The sequence below is a fragment of the Dendrobates tinctorius genome, unplaced genomic scaffold (genome assembly GCF_039654945.1).
Source record: "Dendrobates tinctorius isolate UK_male_01 unplaced genomic scaffold, ASM3965494v1 ptg000089l, whole genome shotgun sequence".
Lineage (NCBI taxonomy): Eukaryota > Metazoa > Chordata > Amphibia > Anura > Dendrobatidae > Dendrobates > Dendrobates tinctorius.
In genome coordinates this window covers 13422604-13443976 of record NW_027361757.1, presented here as the reverse complement: position 1 = coordinate 13443976, position 21373 = coordinate 13422604, and the positions used below count along the sequence as shown (strand labels likewise).

The following is a 21373-nucleotide window of genomic DNA, read 5'->3' as shown; positions in this document are numbered from 1 at the left end:
CTGCTCTTTTAACCTGACGCAATTGCCTGTTGGAAAGAATCCTCAATTTTTCCAAGTGTGTGGCAGACAATCCCTGCTTGTTGATTGGCGCTCTAAAGAGCACCAAACATGCAGGGCAGGGACCTGAACTTCCACTGAGTTACCCCGGAAATACTCGGTGAGCTCCGAGCATCGCGAGCACTGCGATGCTCGAGCGAGCACCGAATAGTGACGAGCGTGCTCGCTCAATACTTAGCAATTGTCATCTTTCCTTGTCTCCTAAGGAGATGGACAAATGAGAAGAATCACATTGCTAATGCCTAGTAGTAAACTGTCTGCAAGATAGAACTGCCATCTGCTGATTAAAGATGATAGGAAAAGAGAAAGCAGAGAGAATTACATTAGCAGGAACTGAAGAGTGATGTGCATGTTCCCTGAGGGAAGAAATTGGAGACACCAGTTCACGTGATACCTGTGGTGCAGTTAATAATTATAAAAGGCCCAGGAGGGCATTGAAGGGCAGGAGTCAGCTCCTCGACCTGTGGCAGGATGGACGAGCGGTGCAGTAGAGTTGGCTTTCAGCTATCTTTGAATGAGGAACTGAGTAACCAGACCCGAGTGAGGAAACAAGTCACCAGATCTGAGTAAAGAGCCAAGTGACCAGAACCAGAGATGAGAGACCAGAGCTGGGAAATAGGTTGGAGAGAATCAGGTCACCAGCTGGGAAAGGGTCCATGACAAATGTACAGCAATTGCTTAACAGGTTGCTTGACTTGAGTACGTTCTCAAATTAGCCTCTTTTGTTGGTCAATAATGAGAAATATATAAAATATATATTTTTTCTTGGCGATAAGAAAGCAGTCTTTGCAATATATTTATCTTTCTATTATTATTATTATTATATGGGAAAAAATTACTGTGTGCATAATGCTAAACAAAACTCTTTTATAAAACTCATTGCTTCTTTTTTCTTCTATAATGCCAGAAGTGATTTATTTTTTCTCATGCCATTTTTACAGTCTTTATGCTTCATATTCTAGGTTGTGTTCATGATGGCAAATTATATGAAGGTGGTGCGAAATGGAGGGATGACGATTGTTTAGACTGTTCATGTCGTGAAAATGGAGAGAAGATGTGTTGTACAAGGTAAGTTACAGTATTTATACATAATGTTAGAAATAACCAACAATTACTTAAGCAGCTCTCTAAAAACATTTTTTTTTTTTGCCTTTATAGTGCAGTATAGGCTGAATAGCGGGTAACAATGAGTTATAAGACATAGCTGTACACAGACCCTAACCCTGTGGAATATTGATTTATTTTACTTACATATATAGCGAAAAACAGCAGAAAAAAGGCAGAGATGTTTACCTGCCCAGGCCTCCAAACACACTAACAGGATGCAGTGGACCCATTTAATACAGGTGCAAGAATGCCGATGAGACAACCACTCTCACCCTGCCAATCCATGGAGGGGATGGTTGATTGGCATATTAGTCTGTATGCGGCGCTGTTCACACACAGGTGATGCAGAGCATCTGGCTTACAGCCTATTAGTGACGCCCATACTCTTAGATCAGGCAGGCTGCCCAGTGCTATCTGTGATGAAAGCGCACCCTGTGCCACTAATATGTGACGATCCCACCACTGACACCGGTATGTCAGCGGACGGAGGGACGCAACGCACTGCCAGCACATGGCTATCACAAGCACAGTGGGGCTTATCTTAGTTATCCCACCACCGGCACCATGTGACAAAAATATACAGCAAGCTAATCTTGTCCTAACAATTTATCGCACGGGGGTATTTTGGATGCCCCACCACTGCTAACAACCTTCCAAGAACTGCGGGGATTTATATATATCCCACTTTCTCCGTTCCACTTTGGAACTCGCAGCTCTCCGGTGCCCCCCCTTATCCTCAGGTCAGTCAGGGAACTGCACCTAGGATAATTAGTCACCGGATGGGCTGCTTGTTGTGCACGGGTAATTAGACTACTGCAGTAAGGAATTATCAATGCCTTGGCCTCAACCACTCATTCAGCATGTAAGACCCTTCCATACTGCCAACTAGCCCAACCAACCGCACACACCACGCTGCCACCAGCCACGATTCACTTAATCAAAGAGTTAATTAAGAGGGTCCGTGGCAAACCCCCAAATTAGTTGCGATTATCTAAAAAAGGCGCATAGTTCGTTTCTTAGAGCATGAAGGCAGACTGATAATTTTATAATTTATTCCCAAAATGGGCAGTGATTACATAGATAAAAATTGTTATTATGTTGAGACATTAAATATGTACAATGCAAATATCAAAACAACATGGATGAAAACAGAAAATACACTTACAGTTGCTTATGGTTCTTTAGGCAAGCCATGTGTGGCAAGAAGGCGGAGCCACACGTCTCCACTCATCTGAGGTTCTTGTCAGCATCAAGACTCCAGCTTAACTGACTGAATTTTGGGAGGGAATCTCTTATCCCTTTGGGTTTGTGACCTCACGAAATGGGCGGTCTGGTGAGGTCCAATCCCTGTTATGATGAGTCACCGAAGGAGGAAAAAACAAAATACCAGCTAAGTCCAGAAAAACCAGAGAGGTTGGCAGCTATTGGATTGCAGACCCCTGAACCTATCAACAACAACTAGCAGTAGCCGTGGGGGGTTCCTACGGTGCCCTAGACCCCTCGATCACAGCCGGAGAACTATATAGCCTAAAGACAGAAAGAGGAAAAACTAAACTGCCCCAGAGCAGACCCCAAAGCAATAGGCAGCCCCCAACATATAATGACGGTGAAGCAAGATGAAAACACTAACACAGATAGAAAGATAGGTTGAGCAAATGATGGGGCCCAAGCTAACAACATAGGACAGGACAGGAAAGCTGCTGTCTGCCATCCGCAAAAAACCTATCAAAATGAGCCAACCGACTGATAGGAAAAACAGGCCCTGAAATCGCTAGGCTTCAAAAGACTATATCAGCACTCAGGTATATTCTGAAGACAGAGCAAAATATCAACAGATCAGAGACAAAAATGGAGTTCAGCTCACCCCCCGGCTGGGGAAGGCAGAACTCCCAAAAAACAAGACAAAACAAAAACAAAACTGAAGAGTACAAAGCAGAGCAGGAAAACTTAGCTTTGAGATGCAGGAATCAGACTGGTCTCCAAGGATCCAGCAGGAAAATCACCAGCCAGGAAGAAGGGCGTCGGCAGCCTTATATCCAGACCTCAATTCCAGCCACCCAGTCATCATCTAGCTGCCCATGTGTTTGGTAATCAGCCTCACTACCTTCCTTCACTAGAGGAGGGAGTTCATCAGACCTCAATGGTGAAGGGAAAAATGAACTCACAACAGTACCTCCCCCTTGAGGAGGGGTCACCGAACCCTCATCCATGCCACCAGGGCGATCCGGGTGAGCCCGATGAAAGGCACGCACCAATCTTTCGGCATGAATATCAGAGGCAGAGACCCAGGAATTATCCTCCTGACCATAACCTGTTGTGAGTTCATTTTCCCCTTCGTCGCTGAGGTCTGGTGAAGGAGGGTGATGAGCCTGATTGTCGGGCACCTGAGCCTGATGAGGATGACTGGCTGAGTGGAGTCACGGACTGGATATAAGGCTGCCGATGCCCTTCTGCCCTGCGGATGATTTCTCTGTGGACTTCTGGGACACCAGTCTGATTCCTGCTCCTCTAGGCTAAGTTTTTCTGCTTTGCCTGTTTGCATTGGTGTTTTGTTTTTGTTTTCCTTGCTTTTCTGGATTCTGCCATTCCCTGCTGGGGTGAGCTGAATCTCCTTTTGCTTGTGGCTCTGTCTTCGGAATATTCCTGAGTGCTGACGTAGCTTTTTTGGAGCCTGGCGTCTTCAGGGCCTTTTTCGCTGTCGGTCTGTTGGCTCTTGTTTTTGTGGGGTTTTTCGCGGATTGCGGACAGCGGCTTTCCTGTCCTTTTCTGTCTGGCTGGATTGGGCCCCGTCTTTGCTCAGTCTATCTTTCTGCCTGTGTTAGTGTTTTCATCTTGCTTCACCGTCATTATATGTTGGGGGCTGCCTATTGCTTTGGGGTCTGCTCTGGGGCAGTTTAGTTTTCCCCTTTCTTTCTTTAGGCCTAGCTATTTCTCCGGCTGTGATCGAGGGGTCTAGGGCATCTTAGGAACCCCCCACGGCTACTGCTAGTTGTGTTGATAGGTTCAGGGGTCTGCAATCCGATAGCTGCCAACTTCTCTGGTTTTCTGGACTTAGCTAGCATTTCTGTTTTTGCCTCCTACAGTGACTCAATCATAACAATAACCCTTCCACTTAACCAAATACTGGAGTCTCCGTCTAGCCAGACGGGAATCCAGTATCTTCTCTACCTCATATTCCATGTTACCTTCAGCCAATATAGGGTCAGGAGGTGCCACAACAGGAACAACTGGTTCAACAAACCTCTTCAACAAGGACTTATGAAACACATTATGAATTTTAAATGTGACAGGAAGAGCCAACCGAAAAGAGACCGGATTAATAATCTCCAAAATCTTGTAAGGTCCAATAAATCTAGGCTTAAACTTAGGAGAAGCCACCTTCATAGCGATATTTTTTGATGACAACCAATCCATATCACCCACCTTAAACTGGGGACCAACGGTCCTACGCCGGTTGGAAAACCGCTGGGCCCTTTCCTGGGAGAGAGACAACTTATCCACTACTTGGTCCCAGATCTGGTGCATTCTCTCCACCACAGTGTCAACACCTGGGCAGGCAGAAGGCTCCCCCTGCCCTGAAGAAAATCGAGGGTGAAAACCAAAGTTACAAAAAAAGGTGACATCAAAGTGGCAGAACAAGCTCTATTATTTAAAGCAAATTCGGCCAAGGGCAAAAATGAAACCCAATCATCCTGATCGGCAGAAATAAAACATCTCAAATACGACTCCAAAGTCTGGTTTGTTCTCTCCGTCTGCCCATTGGTCTGAGGGTGAAACACAGAGGAGAAGGACAACTGAATTCCCAGCTTGGAACAGAAAGTCCTCCAAAATCTAGACACAAACTGAACTCCTCTGTCAGATACAATGTTCTCAGGAATCCCGTGCAAGCGAACCACCTGTTGCAAAAACAAGGGCACCAACTCAGAGGAAGATGGCAACTTAGGGAGTGGTACCAGATGGACCATCTTAGAGAATCTATCACAAATCACCCAAATAACAGTCATTCTCTGAGAGACAGGCATATCAGAGATAAAATCCATTGAAATATGGGTCCATGGCCTCCTGGGCACCGGCAAAGGCATCAACAAGCCACTAGAGCGAGAACAAGGTTTAGACCGGGAGCAAGTCCCACAGGACTGCACAAAATTCCTGACATCATGAGACAAGGCGGGCCACCAAAAAGACCGACTCACCAGATCTCTAGTACCAAAAATACCTGGATGACCAGCCAATGCAGAGCAATGAACTTCAGACATCACTCTCTTCCTTCACTGGTCAGGAACATACAACTTTCCACTGGGACAACGCTCAGGTTTGTCCTCCTGAAACTCTTCCAGAGCACGTCTCAAATCGGGCGAGATGGCAGAAAGAACTACCCCCTCGCCTAAGATGGTAGCAGGCTTAGTCACAACAGGAGAATCAGCAAGGAAACTCCTAGAGAGGGCATCTGCCTTGACATTCTTAGTGCCCGGAAGAAAAGAGACCACAAAATCAAAACGTGTGAAAAACAAGGCCCACCTAGCCTGTCTAGGATTCAAGCGCTTGGCCGACTCCAGGTAAATCAAATTCTTGTGGTCAGTAAGGACCACGACTTGGTGTTTGGCTCCCTCCAACCAATGTCTCCACTCCTCAAATGCCCATTTCATGGCCAACAGTTCGCGATTTCCCGCATCATAGTTACGTTCGGATGGGGAGAACTTTCGGGAAAAGAAAGCACAAGGAATCATTTTAGATGTCACAAGATCTTTTTGGGACAACACCGCTCCTGCAACAATCTCAGAAGCGTCCACCTCCACCTGAAACGGGAGTGAAACATCAGGTTGCCGCAAAACCGGAGCAGAAGTGAATCTTCGCTTCAGCTCCTGAAAGGAAGAAACAGCCTCCGGAGACCAATTCAGCACATCAGCACCCTTCCTAGTCAAATCCGTCAATGGCTTGGCAATACCAGAAAAATTAGCTATAAATTTCCGATAAAAATTAGCAAAACCCAAAAACTTCTGGAGGGCCTTCAAAGAAGTGGGCTGAACCCAATCATAAATGGCCTGTACCTTGGCCGGGTCCATTTCAATGGTTGACGGAGACAAAATAAATCCCAAAAATGAAATCCTCTGTACCCCAAAAAGGCATTTCGATCCCTTGAGATACAGAGAATTGTCCCTCAAAATCCGGAACACAGTCCAAACATGTTCCACATGAGAGTCCCAATTCTTGGAGAAGATCAAAATATCATCCAGATAGATAATCAAAAATTTATCCACAAAGTCTCGGAATATATCGTTCATGAAGCACAGGAAGACAGAAGGGGCATTAGTGAGCCCAAAAGGCATCACCAGGTACTCAAAATGTCCCTCCGGAGTATTAAACGCCGTCTTCCATTCATCCCCATGCTTAATGCGAATAAGATTATACGCCCCCCTGAGGTCAAGCTTGGTAAACCAGCAAGCACCTTTGACTCTGGAGAATAGATCAGAAATCAGGGGTAACGGATTCTGATATTTAACAGTAATTTTGTTGAGGGCACGATAGTCAATACAAGGCCTTAATGAACCATCCTTTTTAGCCACGAAAAAAAACCCAGCACCTAAGGGTGAAGAGGATGGTCTAATATGACCCCTCTCCAATGCCTCCTTAATATAGGATCGCATAGCCTCGTGCTCAGGTACAGATAAATTGAAAAGCCGACCCTTGGGGAATTTACACCCCGGGTTCAGCTCAATTGCACAGTCATAACTCCTATGAGGAGGCAAAGACGCAGACTCATTCTCACTAAATACATCATAAAAGTCAGCCAAATAGTCAGGAACATCATGCGACTGGGGAGAGGTGGAGAAAACAGGAGCATCACTAAGGGCACACCGACAACCCCAACTCACCACAGACAAAGATTTCCAATCCAGAACTGGATTATGAATTTGCAACCAGGGAAACCTCAGAACAATGGTATCATGCAAATTATGCAACACCAAAAATCTGCAATTTTCTTGATGGTCTGGGGCGACCTGCATTACCACCTGGGTCCAAAACTGAGGTTTATTCTTCGCCAAAGGAGTAGCATCAATACCCCTCAAAGGGATAGGCGTCCGCAGAGGTGTCATAGGAAATCCACAACGTTTAGCAAAATCCAAGTCCATCAGGTTAAGAGCTGCTCCTGAATCCACAAAAGCCTTGGCGGAAAATGTGGACAGGGAGCAGATCAGAGTAATTGCCAGAAGAAACTTGGGTTGAACACCACCCACAGAAAACGTGTGTGCACAATGTTTCTCTCGTTTAGGGCAGACAGAAATAATATGCGAGGCATCTCCACAAAAAAACACAGCTTATTACGCCTTCTGAACTCCTGACGTCGCGCCCTAGACAAAACTCTATCACATTGCATAGGTTCAGACATTGGTTCAGACATTTGTTCAACAGGTGGCAACATCTCTCGTGTAGTTTTGCGGTCACGTAAACGCCGATCTACCTGAATGGCTAATGACATAGAATCGTCAAGACCAGAGGGAACAGGAAATCCCACCATAGTATCTTTTACAGTTTCTGACAAACCCTTCCGAAAGAGGGCTGCCAAGGCACCATCATTCCAGGTAGTAAGGACCGCCCACTTTCGGAATTTTTGACAGTACAACTCTGCCGAATCCCGACCCTGGCTTAATGCCAACAGGGTCTTTTCAGCCTGATCAATAGCATTATGTTCATCATACAACAACCCCAAGGCTTGAAAAAATGTGTTCACATTATTCAGAATAGGATCATCAGGTTTCAAAGAAAACGCCCAATCCTGGGGATCGCCGCGCAGCAAAGAGATGACAATTTTAACCTGCTGCGCGGAGTTCCCCGACGAGTTAGGCTTCAAGGCAAAAAATAATTTACAATTATTCTTGAAATTCAAGAATTTAGACCGATCCCCCAAAAATACATCAGGAGTAGGAATCTTTGGTTCAGCAGCATGTGAATGAGCAAGATAGGCGGAAATTCCCCGCACTTCATCAGCGAGCTGCTCCACACGATCAGACAATTGCTTCATCTCCATTGAGAGAAAAAAAAAAATTCCCCCTACGGCCTCAGAGATATAGAGGAAAAAATATGCACACAAAAAAAAAAATAATTCTGACACTTTTTTTTTTTTTTACAATTCTCTCCTGCTATTGAGTACCCTAGGATCTGCGGTATGGCTGGTGATTCTGTTATGATGAGTCACCGAAGGAGGAAAAAACAAAATACCAGCTAAGTCCAGAAAAACCAGAGAGGTTGGCAGCTATCGGATTGCAGACCCCTGAACCTATCAATAACAACTAGCAGTAGCCGTGGGGGGTTCCTACGGTGCCCTAGACCCCTCGATCACAGCCGGAGAACTATATAGCCTAAAGACAGAAAGAGGAAAAACTAAACTGCCCCAGAGCAGACCCCAAAGCAATAGGCAGCCCCCAACATATAATGACGGTGAAGCAAGATGAAAACACTAACACAGATAGAAAGATAGGTTGAGCAAATGATGGGGCCCAAGCTAACAACATAGGACAGGACATGAAAGCTGCTGTCTGCCATCCGCAAAAAACCTATCAAAATGAGCCAACCGACTGATAGGAAAAACAGGCCCTGAAGTCGCTAGGCTTCAAAAGACTATATCAGCACTCAGGTATATTCTGAAGACAGAGCAAAATATCAACAGATCAGAGACAAAAATGGAGTTCAGCTCACCCCCCGGCTGGGGAAGGCAGAACTCCCAAAAAACAAGACAAAACAAAAACAAAACTGAAGAGTACAAAGCAGAGCAGGAAAACTTAGCTTTGAGATGCAGGAATCAGACTGGTCTCCAAGGATCCAGCAGGAAAATCACCAGCCAGGAAGAAGGGCGTCGGCAGCCTTATATCCAGTCCTTAATTCCAGCCACCCAGTCATCATCTAGCTGCCCATGTGTTTGGTAATCAGCCTCACTACCATCCTTCACTAGAGGAGGGAGTTCATCAGACCTCAATGGTGAAGGGAAAAATGAACTCACAACAAATCCCCCTACTCTCTAAGTTGCAATTTATCTAAAAACTTCTAATAGCCATATCTTAACGCGGAAAGCTCGTATAAACTCACTTATGGTATCATTGGTTGTAGTTCATCGAATCCAATAAGACAACACCAAGCATGCCATAATTAAGACACTCCATTTGGGAGCAATCCATATCTCAGTTTCTGGACATATTAGAATCATGAAAATTAGGGGTTAGTAAGCTGGTTTCGTGCCCTTCGCAGAAATGTGAGTTTTATATCTCTGTCACGAGCGAAGTGCACGCTGGAGCTTCTTTTAATATTTCCTATACCTGTATGCAAGCCGCATGTTTCAGAACAAAGGACACTCTTTCCACTCAGCTTAATTAACATTCCTAGCTCCGACAGGAAATAGACGGTGTCCTGTTACGAACTGCAGGCACAGAGCTGCTAAGGAGGGGGGAAGGAGGATGCTGCAAGCTCGTGACAGGCTACAATGTCCTCAGTAGAGTGAAATGGGAGATATCTAGCATGTTACAGAAAACATCATACTTTACAGACATTTTACATTACACTATCCAAAATGCATTCCATGTGAACAGAGGCCACAGTTTACAGAGCCAAATGGACCCAGGTGCACCCTGAAAAATAAAGTGCAAAATACACATACAAAAATATGTGAGGTATTAGTTGATAGTATGGCCAAAATATGCAAGCCTGGGCAGATAAACATTTCTGCCTTTTTTCTGTTGTTTTTGGAATTTTTTGGAGGATTTTTGACTCCTCTTTTTGTGGCTTTGCTGTTTAGTGATAGGACTCGCAAGCGTGAGGACCCTTAACATGGGTTGCAATCTCCATGGATTGGCAGGCTGATGGTGGTTGTCTAATCGGCATTCTTGCACCTGTGTTAAATGGGTCCACTGCATCCTGTTAGTGCATTTGTTTGGAGGCCTGGGCAGGTAAGCATCTCTGCCTTTTTTCTGCTGTTTTTTTTTTTTTAATTTTTGGAGTATTTTTAAGTCCTCTTTTTGTGGCTTTGCTGTTTATATATAAAGTGCCATCATATTCCACAGCGCTTTACAGATATAATCATCACTGTCCCCATTGGGGCTCACAATAAAAATTCCCTTTTACAATATATTATGGAGTGTGGGAGGTAACTGGAGTACAGGGAGGAAACCTACACAAACACAGAGAGAACATACAAACTCCTTGCAGATGTTGTACTTGGTGGGAGATTTGACCCCAGCACTGCATGGTTACAGTGCTAACCACTGAGCCACCATGCTGCTCCACCTATTGTTATAACTAAGGTTTTGCATTATTAATATCTATAAAGTGTTGTGGAATTAATGACACTTTACAAGTGAGTAAAATAAAAAAAATACAATAAATAAATTATTCAGCATTAGAGATGAGCGAATGTGTTAGTCAATATGAATTACGGTAAATTCACCACAAATCTTACAAAAATTTGAATTCTGCAAAAATAAAATTTCTTGCAAGTGACCTAGTGATCTGTGCCTCCTGTCGCATCTTCTTTCACAAATTTCATGCCGTCTTGGTGCCTTTATAACATCTGAGGCCTACTTGACGCCAAAAGTCTGGTACCTAGTTAAGATTGTGGAAGAAGATGTGTACAGAGCATCAGACATTGGGCGGTGTGAGAGGTAAATAGCAAGGTGCGCATTTACTTATTTTTTCACCCCATGTTTAGTATGCCCTAGGGTCTCGGGAGACCCCCAAAATAATAAAGAAAATTGAAATGATCTCATAACTTGAGATATTTACTCTAATGTTAATATATGAGCTATTTTAATATATTAATTAGGGGAAAGCAGTCTACAATTATTTTATCCCAGCATGCGGAATCTTTGCATACTCATAATCCTCCTCAGTGTCATAAAATCTATTTAGGAAACAGTAAACACTAAACTGGGAGGAGGGGTATGCAGCTGCATTTTTCTTGCCATAATACAAATTCTAACAGTCTATTCTGTAGGACTATCAGCTGTGTATCCACCAGACTTCTGCACAACACAACTGATGGTCCCAACCCCATTTATAAGGCAAGAAATCCCACTTATTAAACCTGACAGGGCACACCTGTGAAGTGAAAACCATTTCCGGTGACTACCTCTTGAAGCTCATCAAGAGAATGCCAAGAGTGTGCAAAGCAGTAATCAAAGCAAAAGGTGGCTACTTTGAAGAACCTAGAATATAAGACATATTTTCAGTTGTTTCACACTTTTTTGTTAATTCATAGTCATGAAAATAAAGAAAACTCTTTGAACGAGAAGGCGTGTCCAAACTTTTGGTCTGTACTGTATATTGAAGTCATAATGTGAGCTTTCAAACTAATCTATTTCTTTTTATTTCCATAGTTATGACAGGCCCACTCAGTATGACGAGGAGAAATGTACATTAAAATTTAATAAGGAAACCTGTAATTATGAGGTAATTTCTAAAGAAGATCCTGAGAAGCGATGCATGACTTTTGGATCAGTGGGCTGAATATTCGGCTTACGAGATGATCAAGATGAAGACATGTTTAATGCATGAATAGACAACAGTCTACAACGTGTTTAAAGCATCTCTCTGCAAACGAATAAAAGAATACATGCTCAGCTCTCCGTCTACATAGAGTTCTTTACTTTTTATTTTCTGCAGCATGTTGTGTTCTTATGTAATAATGGTGGGCTGTTCTGCTGCGTTCCTAACCCTACAGACAACAATCGCGCTATCTGTATAGTGTCATACAGTTTTACATTTAATGTGAATAGTGATGTGCGTCTTATATAATGTATTATGGTACAGCATATAAGTAATGAGAATCTGAATAGTGCAGAGTAAACACAGGATTAGGTTAGAGAAAACTATGTAAGCTGTACGTATGCTAAATTGTTTAGCAATAGCATAGGGCATAACATAAGAACAATAGGATATAATTATTGATGGAACTAGCCCAAGGGTGGGAACTAATGTTAATAAAATGCTTTTTATCCAGGAGACGGGTCTTATCAGGACAGGGACCTAACACTGAAGGACGCCTTGGTGTTGGCTGTTGGGATTACATATATTGGTCAATCTATGAGCCAAGCACCTTCGTTTTTTACTGTAATTTTTCATAGCTATATTGCAGTTTCATTTTTGCAATATTCCATATGAACACAATGTAGCATTTTCCTATTTTCTGTGGCAGTAATGCAGTTTCAATTTTATAAAGTCATCGTTTTTAGCAATTACGGGTGCAACTTTATCCTTTTTGATAGTTGTATTTTTTTAGTTAGCAACCGTACACACAAGTTTGGATGTGCTGGTCATTTTTTTCTATTTACAATAAAAGGTGGGCACTTCCTGGTAGTGGGGAGATAAAAAAAAAAGTGCAATGTCAAATTCAGGTGCAGTGGGTTGCTAGGGGCAGCATGTACCAATCTTGAGGCAGTGGCAGGTCGTACTGACATCGTTTGTGGATTTTTTCTGCAACATCTGGAGCCTAGGACTCAGCCCAGATACCACGGAGAGGGCCTGGTATTCTGACATCTTGAGGTCAATGAATGTGGAATCACGTGAAGAGCAGGTGGCCAGTCCGAGGTGCACTGAAGTGGACAGGAAATCCTTGAGGCTGACGGAGTTAATGGGCTTAAGCATGGTCCAGGTCAAACTAGCGGTAGGGTGAAGAGCTACTGTACAGTACTATTGAAGGAAGAAACATGAAATGCGGTGCCCTATCCCACTTGTCACCACCTGATGATCTTTAACTGACCAGTAAACATTTGCCTGTTGCAATAAACTTGTCCACTGAATTGTCCGGCGGCTCCTGAGGACAGAAGACTCTAGGCCATGGAAGACTGCGGTCTACCAGTGAGTGTGATGCACCCCACACCTAACAGCGCACTGGAACTGGGACACCATTTGCCCATAAAGTGAGCTCGGTCATGACTACCACTATGGTCCACTTTACATTTACACAAATGTGTTTTCAATGCTTACTTGTAGTAGTACCATATCATATAATGCACTGAGCAGGGGTAGACATACCATTGGTGCAACCTGTGCAGCTGCACAAGCGCCCAGAAGGTAAGGTTGACCACTTCTGCCCAAAGCAGGTGAAATTGTGCATTATGGTGAGCTATTAGACTGCAAATGACTGATATATTGTTCTTGCACAGAGGCCCTCTTCTTTCTGTGTCCTTCACTGGCACTAAGATATGTTTCCTCATCATCAGAGGCTGGATTAAAATGACAAGCAACAGCTCTATACTCAGCTGATAACACAGGATCCACCAATCGCAACAGGCGATGTCACAGCTCAACATGCTTCCCCTTCCTTCACAATAACCTTTTCACAGGTTTGGAGTCTGTTCATTGTGGCTAATGTACATATCAATTTCTTGAAACAACAGTAAGGGCCCCGTCACACATAGCGATCTCCCTAGCGAGATCGCTGCTGAGTCACAAGTTTTGTGACGCAACAGCGATCTCACCAGCGAGATCGCTGTGTGTGACAGCGATCAGCGACCGGCCACCCTGGCGGTATCGCTGATCACTCTTGGAAAGCCCTGGACATTTCTTTGATCGCTGGTCTCCCGCTGGCCCTCACGCATCGCTGCGTGTGACAGGCGGGAGACCAGCGATCAGCTGGTAACTAAGGTAAGCATCGTGCGGTGCCTAGAAACCCTCTGTGTACCTTAGTTACCAGTGCGCTGATGCAGGGAGCTGGTAACTAAAGTACACATCGGGTTTCTAAGTGACGCACGTCCCTTACAAACCCCATGTGTACCTTAGTTACCAGCTCCCTGCATCAGCGCGCTGGTAACTACAGTAAAGTACACAGCGACGCCGCGTGCTCGGCGTCTCTGGTGCTGATCGCTGGTTTAGCTGTCTGTTTGACAGCTCACCAGCAATCACATAGCGACTCACCAGCGATCCTGACACGTTGATATCGTTGTCGGGATCGCTGGTGAGTCGCTATGTGTGACGGTACCTTAAGTTTAGAATCCAAAAACACCCAGTGGTCAATGTGAAAATAGCAAAAATTTTAATTTTTATTTGAATGAAGAATGAGATAGGGGGGAAGTACACTGATCAAAAAAATAAAGGGAACACTTAAACAACAGAATATAACTCCAAGTAAATCAAACTTCTGTGAAATCAAACTGTCCACATAGGAAGCAACACTGATTGACAATCAATTTCACATGCTGTTGTGCAAATGGAATAGAAAACAGATGGAAATTATTGGCAATTATCAAGACACACTCAATAAAGGAGTGGTTCTGCAGGAGGGTACCACAGACCACATCTGAATACCAATGCTTTCTGGCTGATGTTCTGGTCACTTTTGAATGTTGGTTGTGCTTTCACATTCGTGGTAGCATGAGACGGACTGTACAACCCACACAAGTGGCTCAGGTAGTGCAGCTCATCCAGGATGGCACATCAATGCGAGCTGTGGCAAGAAGGTTTGCTGTGTCTGTCAGAGTAGTGTCCAGAGGCTGGAGGCGCTACCAGGAGACGTGGAGGGGGCCAAAAGAGGGCAACAACCCAGCACCAGGACTGCTACCTCTGCCTTTGTGCAAGGAGGAACAGGAGGAGCACTGCCAGAGCCCTGCAAAATGACCTCCAGCAGGCCACAAATGTGCATGTGTCTGCACAAATGGTGAGAAACCGACTCCATGAGGAGGGTCTGAGTGCCCGACGTCCACAGATGGGGATTGTGCTCACAGCCCAACACCGTGCAGGACACTTGGCATTTGCCACAGAACACCAGAATTGGCAAACTCACCACCGGCGCCTTGTGCTCTTCACAGATGAAAGCAGGTTCACACTGAGCACATGTGACAGACGTGACAGAGTCTGAAGATGCCGTGGAGAGCGATCTGCTGCCTGCAACATCCTTCAGCATGACTAGTTTGGCAGAGGGCCAGTAATGGTGAGGGGTGGCATTTCTTTGGAGGGTTGCACAGCCCTCCATGTGCTCGCCAGAGGTAGCCTGACTGCCATTAGGTACCGAAATGAGATACTCAGACTCATTGTGTGACCATATGCTGGTGCGGTTGGCCCTGGGTTACTCCTAATGCAGGACAATGCCAGGCCTCATGTGGCTGGAGTGTGTCAGCAGTTCCTGCAAGATGAAGGCATTGATGCTATGGACTGGCCCGACCGTTTCCCAGACCTGAATCCGATTGAGCACATCTGGGACATTATGTCTCGCTCCATCCTCCAACGTCACGTTACATCACAGACTGTCCAGGAGTTGGCGGATGCATTAGTCCAGGTCTGGGAGGATATCCCTCAGGAGACCATCCGCCGCCTCATCAGTAGCATGCCCAGGTATTGTAGGGAGGTCATACAGGCACGTGGAGGCCACACACAATACTGAGAGGCGCGTGGAGGCCACACACAATACTGAGCATCATTTTGACTTGTTTTAACCCCTTCATGACCCAGCCTATTTTGACCTTAATGACCTGGCCATTTTTTGCAATTCTGACCAGTGTCCCTTCATGAGGTAATAACTCTGGAACGCTTCAACGCATCCTAGCGATTCTGAGATTTTTTTTTTTCGTGACATATTGGGCTTCATGATAGTGGTAAATTTAGGTCGATAATTTTTGCGTTTATTTGTGAAAAAATCAGAAATTTAGCGAAAATGTTGAAAATTTTGCAATTTTCAAATTTTTAATTTTTATTCTGTTAAACTAGAGAGTTATGTGACACAAAATAGTTACTAAAAAACATTTCCCACATGTCTACTTTACATCAGCACAATTTTGGAAGCAAAATATTTTTTGTTACGAAGTTATAAGGGTTAAAAGTTGACCAGTGATTTCTCATTTTTACAACAAAATTCACAAAACCTTTTTTTAGGGACCACCTCACATTTGAAGTCACTTTGAGGGGTCTATACGGCAGAAAATACCCAAAATTGACACCATTCTAAAAACTGAACCCCTCAAGCTACTCAAAACCACATTCAAGAAGATTATTAACCCTTCAGGTGCTTCACAGCAGCTAAAGCAATGTGGAAGGAAAAAATGGACATTTTAATTTTTCCAACACAATTTTCTTTCAGCATCAATTTTTTCATTTTCACATGGGCAACAGGATAAAATGGATCCTAAAATTTGTTGGGCAATTTCCCCTGAGTACACCGATACCTCATATGTGGTCATAAAGTGGTCATATAGCCCGCAATTTTTTTAACACAATGGTAACTGGACAACAACTTTTGGGGTCCAATTTATCCTGTTACCCTTGTGAAAAAAAATTGCGGGCTAAAAATAATTTTTTTTAGAAAAAAAATGATTTTTTTATTTTCACGGCTCTGCGTTATATACTTCTGTGAAGCACTTGGGGGTTCAAGGTGCTCACCACACATCTAGATAAGTTCATTGGGGGGTCTAGTTTCCAAAATGGGGTCACTTGTGGGGGGTTTCTACTGTTTAGGCACACAGGGGCTCAGCAAATGTAACATGATGCCCGCAGACCATTTCATCAAAGTCAGCATTTCAAAATGTCACTACTTCCCTGCTGAGCCCCAACGTGTGCCCAAACAGTGGTTCCCCCCCACATATGGGGTACCAGCGTACTCAGGACAAACTGGACAACAAATTTTGGGGTCCAATTTATCCTGTTTGTCCTATGTAACATAGGGGCTCATGTTACATTTGCAGAGCCCCTATGTGCCTAAACAGTAGAAACACCCCACATGTGACCTCATTTTGGAAATTAGACCCTGCCAAGGAACTTATCTAGATGTGTGGTGAGCACCTTGAACCCCCAAGTGCTTCACAGAAGTTTATAACGCAGAGCCGTGAAAATAAAAAAATCATTTTTTTCCCTCAAAAAAAAATGATTTTTAGCCCGCAATTTTTTTTTCACAAGGGTAACAGGATAAATTGGACCCCAAAAGTTGTTGTCCAGTTTGTCCTGAGTACGCTGATACCCCATATGTGGGGGATGACCACTGTATGGGCACACGTCAGGGCTCGGAAGGGAACTAGTGACGTTTTGGCATGCTGACTTTGATGGAATGTTCTGCGGGCATCATGTTACATTTGCAGAACCCTTGATGTACCTAAACTGTGGAAACCCCCCACAAGTGACCCCATTTTGGAAACTAGACCCCATAAGGAACTTGCCTAGATGTGTGGTGAGCACCTTGATCCCCGAAGTGCTTCACAGAAGATTGTAACGCAGAGCCATGAAAATAAAAAATCTTTTTTTTCCTCAAAAAATGAATTTTTAGCTCGCAATTTTTTATTTTCACAAGGGTAACAGGAGAAATTGGACCCCAAAAGTTGTTGTCCAGTTTGTCCTGAGTACGCTGATACCCCATATGTGTGGGTGAACCATTGTTTGGGCACACGTCGGGGCTAGTAAGGGAAGTAGTGACGTTTTGAAATGCAGACTTTGATGGAATAGTCTGCGGTCGTCATTACGTTTGCAGAGCCCCTGATGTGCCTAAACAGTGGAAACCCCCCACAAGTGACCCCATTTTGGAAACTAGACCTTCCAAGGAACTTATGTAGATGTATTGTAAGCACTTTCAACCCCCAAGTGCTTCACAGAAGTTTATAATGCAGAGACGTGAAAATGAAAAAAACATTTTTTTTCCACAAAAATAATTTTTTAGCCCCCAATTTTTTATTTTCCCAAGGGTAACAGGAGAAATTAGTCCCCAAAAGTTGTTGTGCAATTTTTCCTGAGTACGCTGATACCCCATATGTGGGGGTAAACCACTGTTTGGGCACACGTCAAGGCTTGGAAGGGAGGGAGCACAGTTTGACTTTTTGAACGCAAAATTGGCTGGAATCAATGGTTGCACCATATCGCTTTTGGAGACCCCCTGATGTGCCTAAACAGTGGAAACCCATCAATTCTAACTTCAACCTTAATCCCAACACACCCCTAACCACAGCCCTAACCCCAACACATCTCTAACCCTAATCCCAACCCTAGCCATAATCATAACCCCAACACACCCCTAACCCTAATCCCAACCCTAACCATAACCCTAACCCCAACACACCCCTAACCCTAATCCCAACCCTAACCATAACCCTAACCACAAGCCTAACCCTAATTCCAACCCTAACCCTAATTCTAACCCTTATTCCAACCCTAACCCTAATTCCAACCCTAACCCTAATTCTAACCCTAATTCCAACCCTAACCCTAATTCCAACCCTAACCCTCTTTCCAACCCTAACCCTTTTTCCAACCCTAACCCTAACCCTCTTTCCAACCCTAACCCTCTTTCCAACCCTAACCCTAACCCTCTTTCCAACCCTAACCCTAACCCTAATGGAAAAAATAAAAATATTTTCTTTATTTTATTAGTTATGCCTACCTATGGGGGTGATAATCGGGGGGTTAATTTACTTTTTATTTCATTTTGATCACTGTGAGAGTGATCAAAATGAAATAATGGAATCTGCAGCCGGCAGATTCGGGCGGGCGCACTGCGTATGCGCCCGCCATTTTCCAAGATGGCGGCGCCCATGAACCGGACCCGCCGGACACCAGGAGCAACAGGGGGACTTAGAAGGTGCCGGGGGGGTGAGAGGGGGGTGAGGGGATTATCGGAAGCTGGTGGGGAGCGGAGGGAATGGGAGGGGGCCGATGATGACAGCGGCGGCAGATCGCCGCTGTCATTCAGTGGCGGGGGGGCGATCGCCGGTGGGGGGGGTCGAATCGGTGTCTCCAGCCATGTCCAATGCTACTGCAGCATCGGCCATGGCTGGATTGTAATATTTCATCAATTTTCATTGATGAAATATTACTATCGCTCTGATTGGCTGTTTCACTTTAACAGCCAATCAGAGCGATCGTAGCCACATGGGGGCGAAGCCACGCCCCCTGTGGTGAATTACAAAGCCCCCTGTATCTGCGGGTCAGGTGACCTTTCATTGACCCCAGTCACCCGACCCGCAGGGGGCTTTGAATTCATGACACAGGGTATGCGTCATGGGTCGGATTGGCACCGACTTTCATGATGCATACGCTGTGTCACAGGTCGGGAAGGGGTTAAGGACATTACATTCCACTTTAATTTTGTGTGGGACTCCAAATCCAGGCCTCCATTGGTTAATAAATTTGATTTCCATTGATGATTATTGTGTGATTTTGTTGTCAGCACATTCAACTTTGTACAGAACAAAGTATTCAATGAGAATATTTCATTCATTCAGATCTAAGATGTGTTATCTGAGTGTTCCCTTTATTTTTTTGAGTAGTGTATATCTAAAAAAAAATAAGGACAAAAACTTGATTTTAACAATAGGTCATTTTTTGATTATGTATTCTATTTAAATAGGTTATCCACAGCAATGTTAAAGATATATCCTTAGATCATTAATCAACGTAATGGATGAGTGAATAGGAGCTAAGCTGCATTACCTATGAGGAACCACTAGATGGTGTATGGCGCTGTAGTGTTCTGTCTTAATACACTGTTTACATTATAGCCATAAGAGGAGGTAATAACAGCTGATCATGGTGGTGTCAAGAGTTGGACTCCCACCGATCTGATATTGATGATGTTATTAGTATCAAAATACTGGACAAACCATTTAGTTGTAGTCAATACGTTAATGTTGGGAAATAGATTTTTGCAAAAAACTGAAAATTCAGTTACATATGAGAAAGACCCATAGTCTGTTAGGGGCAGAGCCAGAATAGTCTGGTCTACGCCTATGGTCTCCGACCAGATCTTCAAAGTGTATTTTCTATTAAATAGATGCAATCTATAGTGCCTAAACAAGGTGAATGGTGAGGACCAGGTAGGGGCCTTACAGATCTGATCAATTGATACCTCCGTCTTCTCTGCACAGGAGGTCGCCAGGGCTCTGGTGGAATGAGCCTTGATGCTGTCAGGGATCGGAGCACCACTAGCAGAGTAAGCTAAACTAATGGTCTCTCTAATCCATTTGGCAATGGTACCTTTTGACACCCCATAAACCTTCCTACTACCCTGGAAGGCTACAAATAGGGACTGGACTTTCCTCCACTGGCTAGTCATGGATATACTGTATACTGTAACAGTGCCTTTCTAATATAAAGATTATAAACTTCCTCTCCCGGATTCTTAGGGTTATTACAGAAGGAGGGTAGGACAATGTCTTGAATTTGATGAACTTTAACGCCACCTTGGGAAGATAAGCCGGATCAGGTCTTAATATGACTCTATCCTCATATATTTGTGTATAAGGAGGGTTTATAGAAAGGGCCTGTAAGCCCTATGGGCTGATGTCAGAGCCACTAAAATGATCGTTTTGAGGTTAAGATATTTTGCTGATAACTCCTGTACAGGTTCAAATGGCTGTTTGGTTAAAGCATCCATTACCAGGTTCAGATCCCATGGGGGGACCCTCGGGACTGGGATTGGTCTGGATTTATCACAGTATTTTATGAACCTTGCAACCCAAGTATTAGCCGCAAGGTTACAACTATATAATGCTCCCAAAGCACACACCTGGACCTTAAGGGTACTAGTAGCCAACCCCAGTTCAAACCCCGACTGAAGGAACTCTATGATGCGACCGGATGGAGGCTTTTGGCCTAATTGCTTTCCTAAAAATACCAAGAATTTTTTCAATGTCCTGCCGTAGATTCTTGTTATGGGTTTCCTACTTTTTATAGCAAGGCAAAACCCCCCTGCTACTTAGTACTGCCTTTTCAAATTCCACACTGCTAGATGGAAGCCCTTTACTTGAGTGTGGAAAATTGGCCCCTGCATAAGAAGGTCTGGGATCTCTGGCAGGATCCATGGATCTGATAGTGACATTGTCCTTAACAGGGAAAACCAAGGACCTTTTGACCAGAAGGAGACAATCATAATCACTCTTGCCTGATCCTCACTGATCTTCCTCACGACCGTTGGGACCATTGCTATTGGAGGAAAGGCGGAAGCAATCCTGAAGTCCCAGGGAATCTGGAGAGTCTACTGCAAATGGGTTTTCCCTGAGGTACAGAGAACACAACCTTTTTACCTTCCTGTTGTGTCTGTTGGCAAACAGATCTATTTCCGGCAACCCCAATAGATGTATTATCTCCTGGAATACTCTGGGGTTTAGGGCCAATTCCCCCTGTTTTAGTTTGTTGCGACTTAGAAAGTCTGCCTCGACATTCTCTGCCCCCCTTTTGTGTAGTGCCAAAAGTGACAAAAGATGTTCTGCCATCTGGATGATGTTGTTTGCTGCTACCATTAGGGAGTGGGACCTTG

The 21373-nt window shown here is 44.3% G+C and overlaps 1 protein-coding gene across 1 annotated transcript in view; it reads left to right on the top strand.

The window, feature by feature from the left end:
• LOC141098283 (beta-microseminoprotein-like) overlaps positions 1-11704 on the top strand; it is a 58983-nt gene extending 47279 nt beyond the window's left edge. The window contains exons 3-4 of the mRNA XM_073585943.1: positions 1020-1125; positions 11526-11704. Coding sequence (XP_073442044.1) covers positions 1020-1125; positions 11526-11655 — 236 coding nt within the window. The 3' untranslated portion in view covers positions 11656-11704. The remainder of the gene's footprint in view (positions 1-1019; positions 1126-11525) is intronic.
• Positions 11705-21373: the final 9669 nt, after the last annotated feature.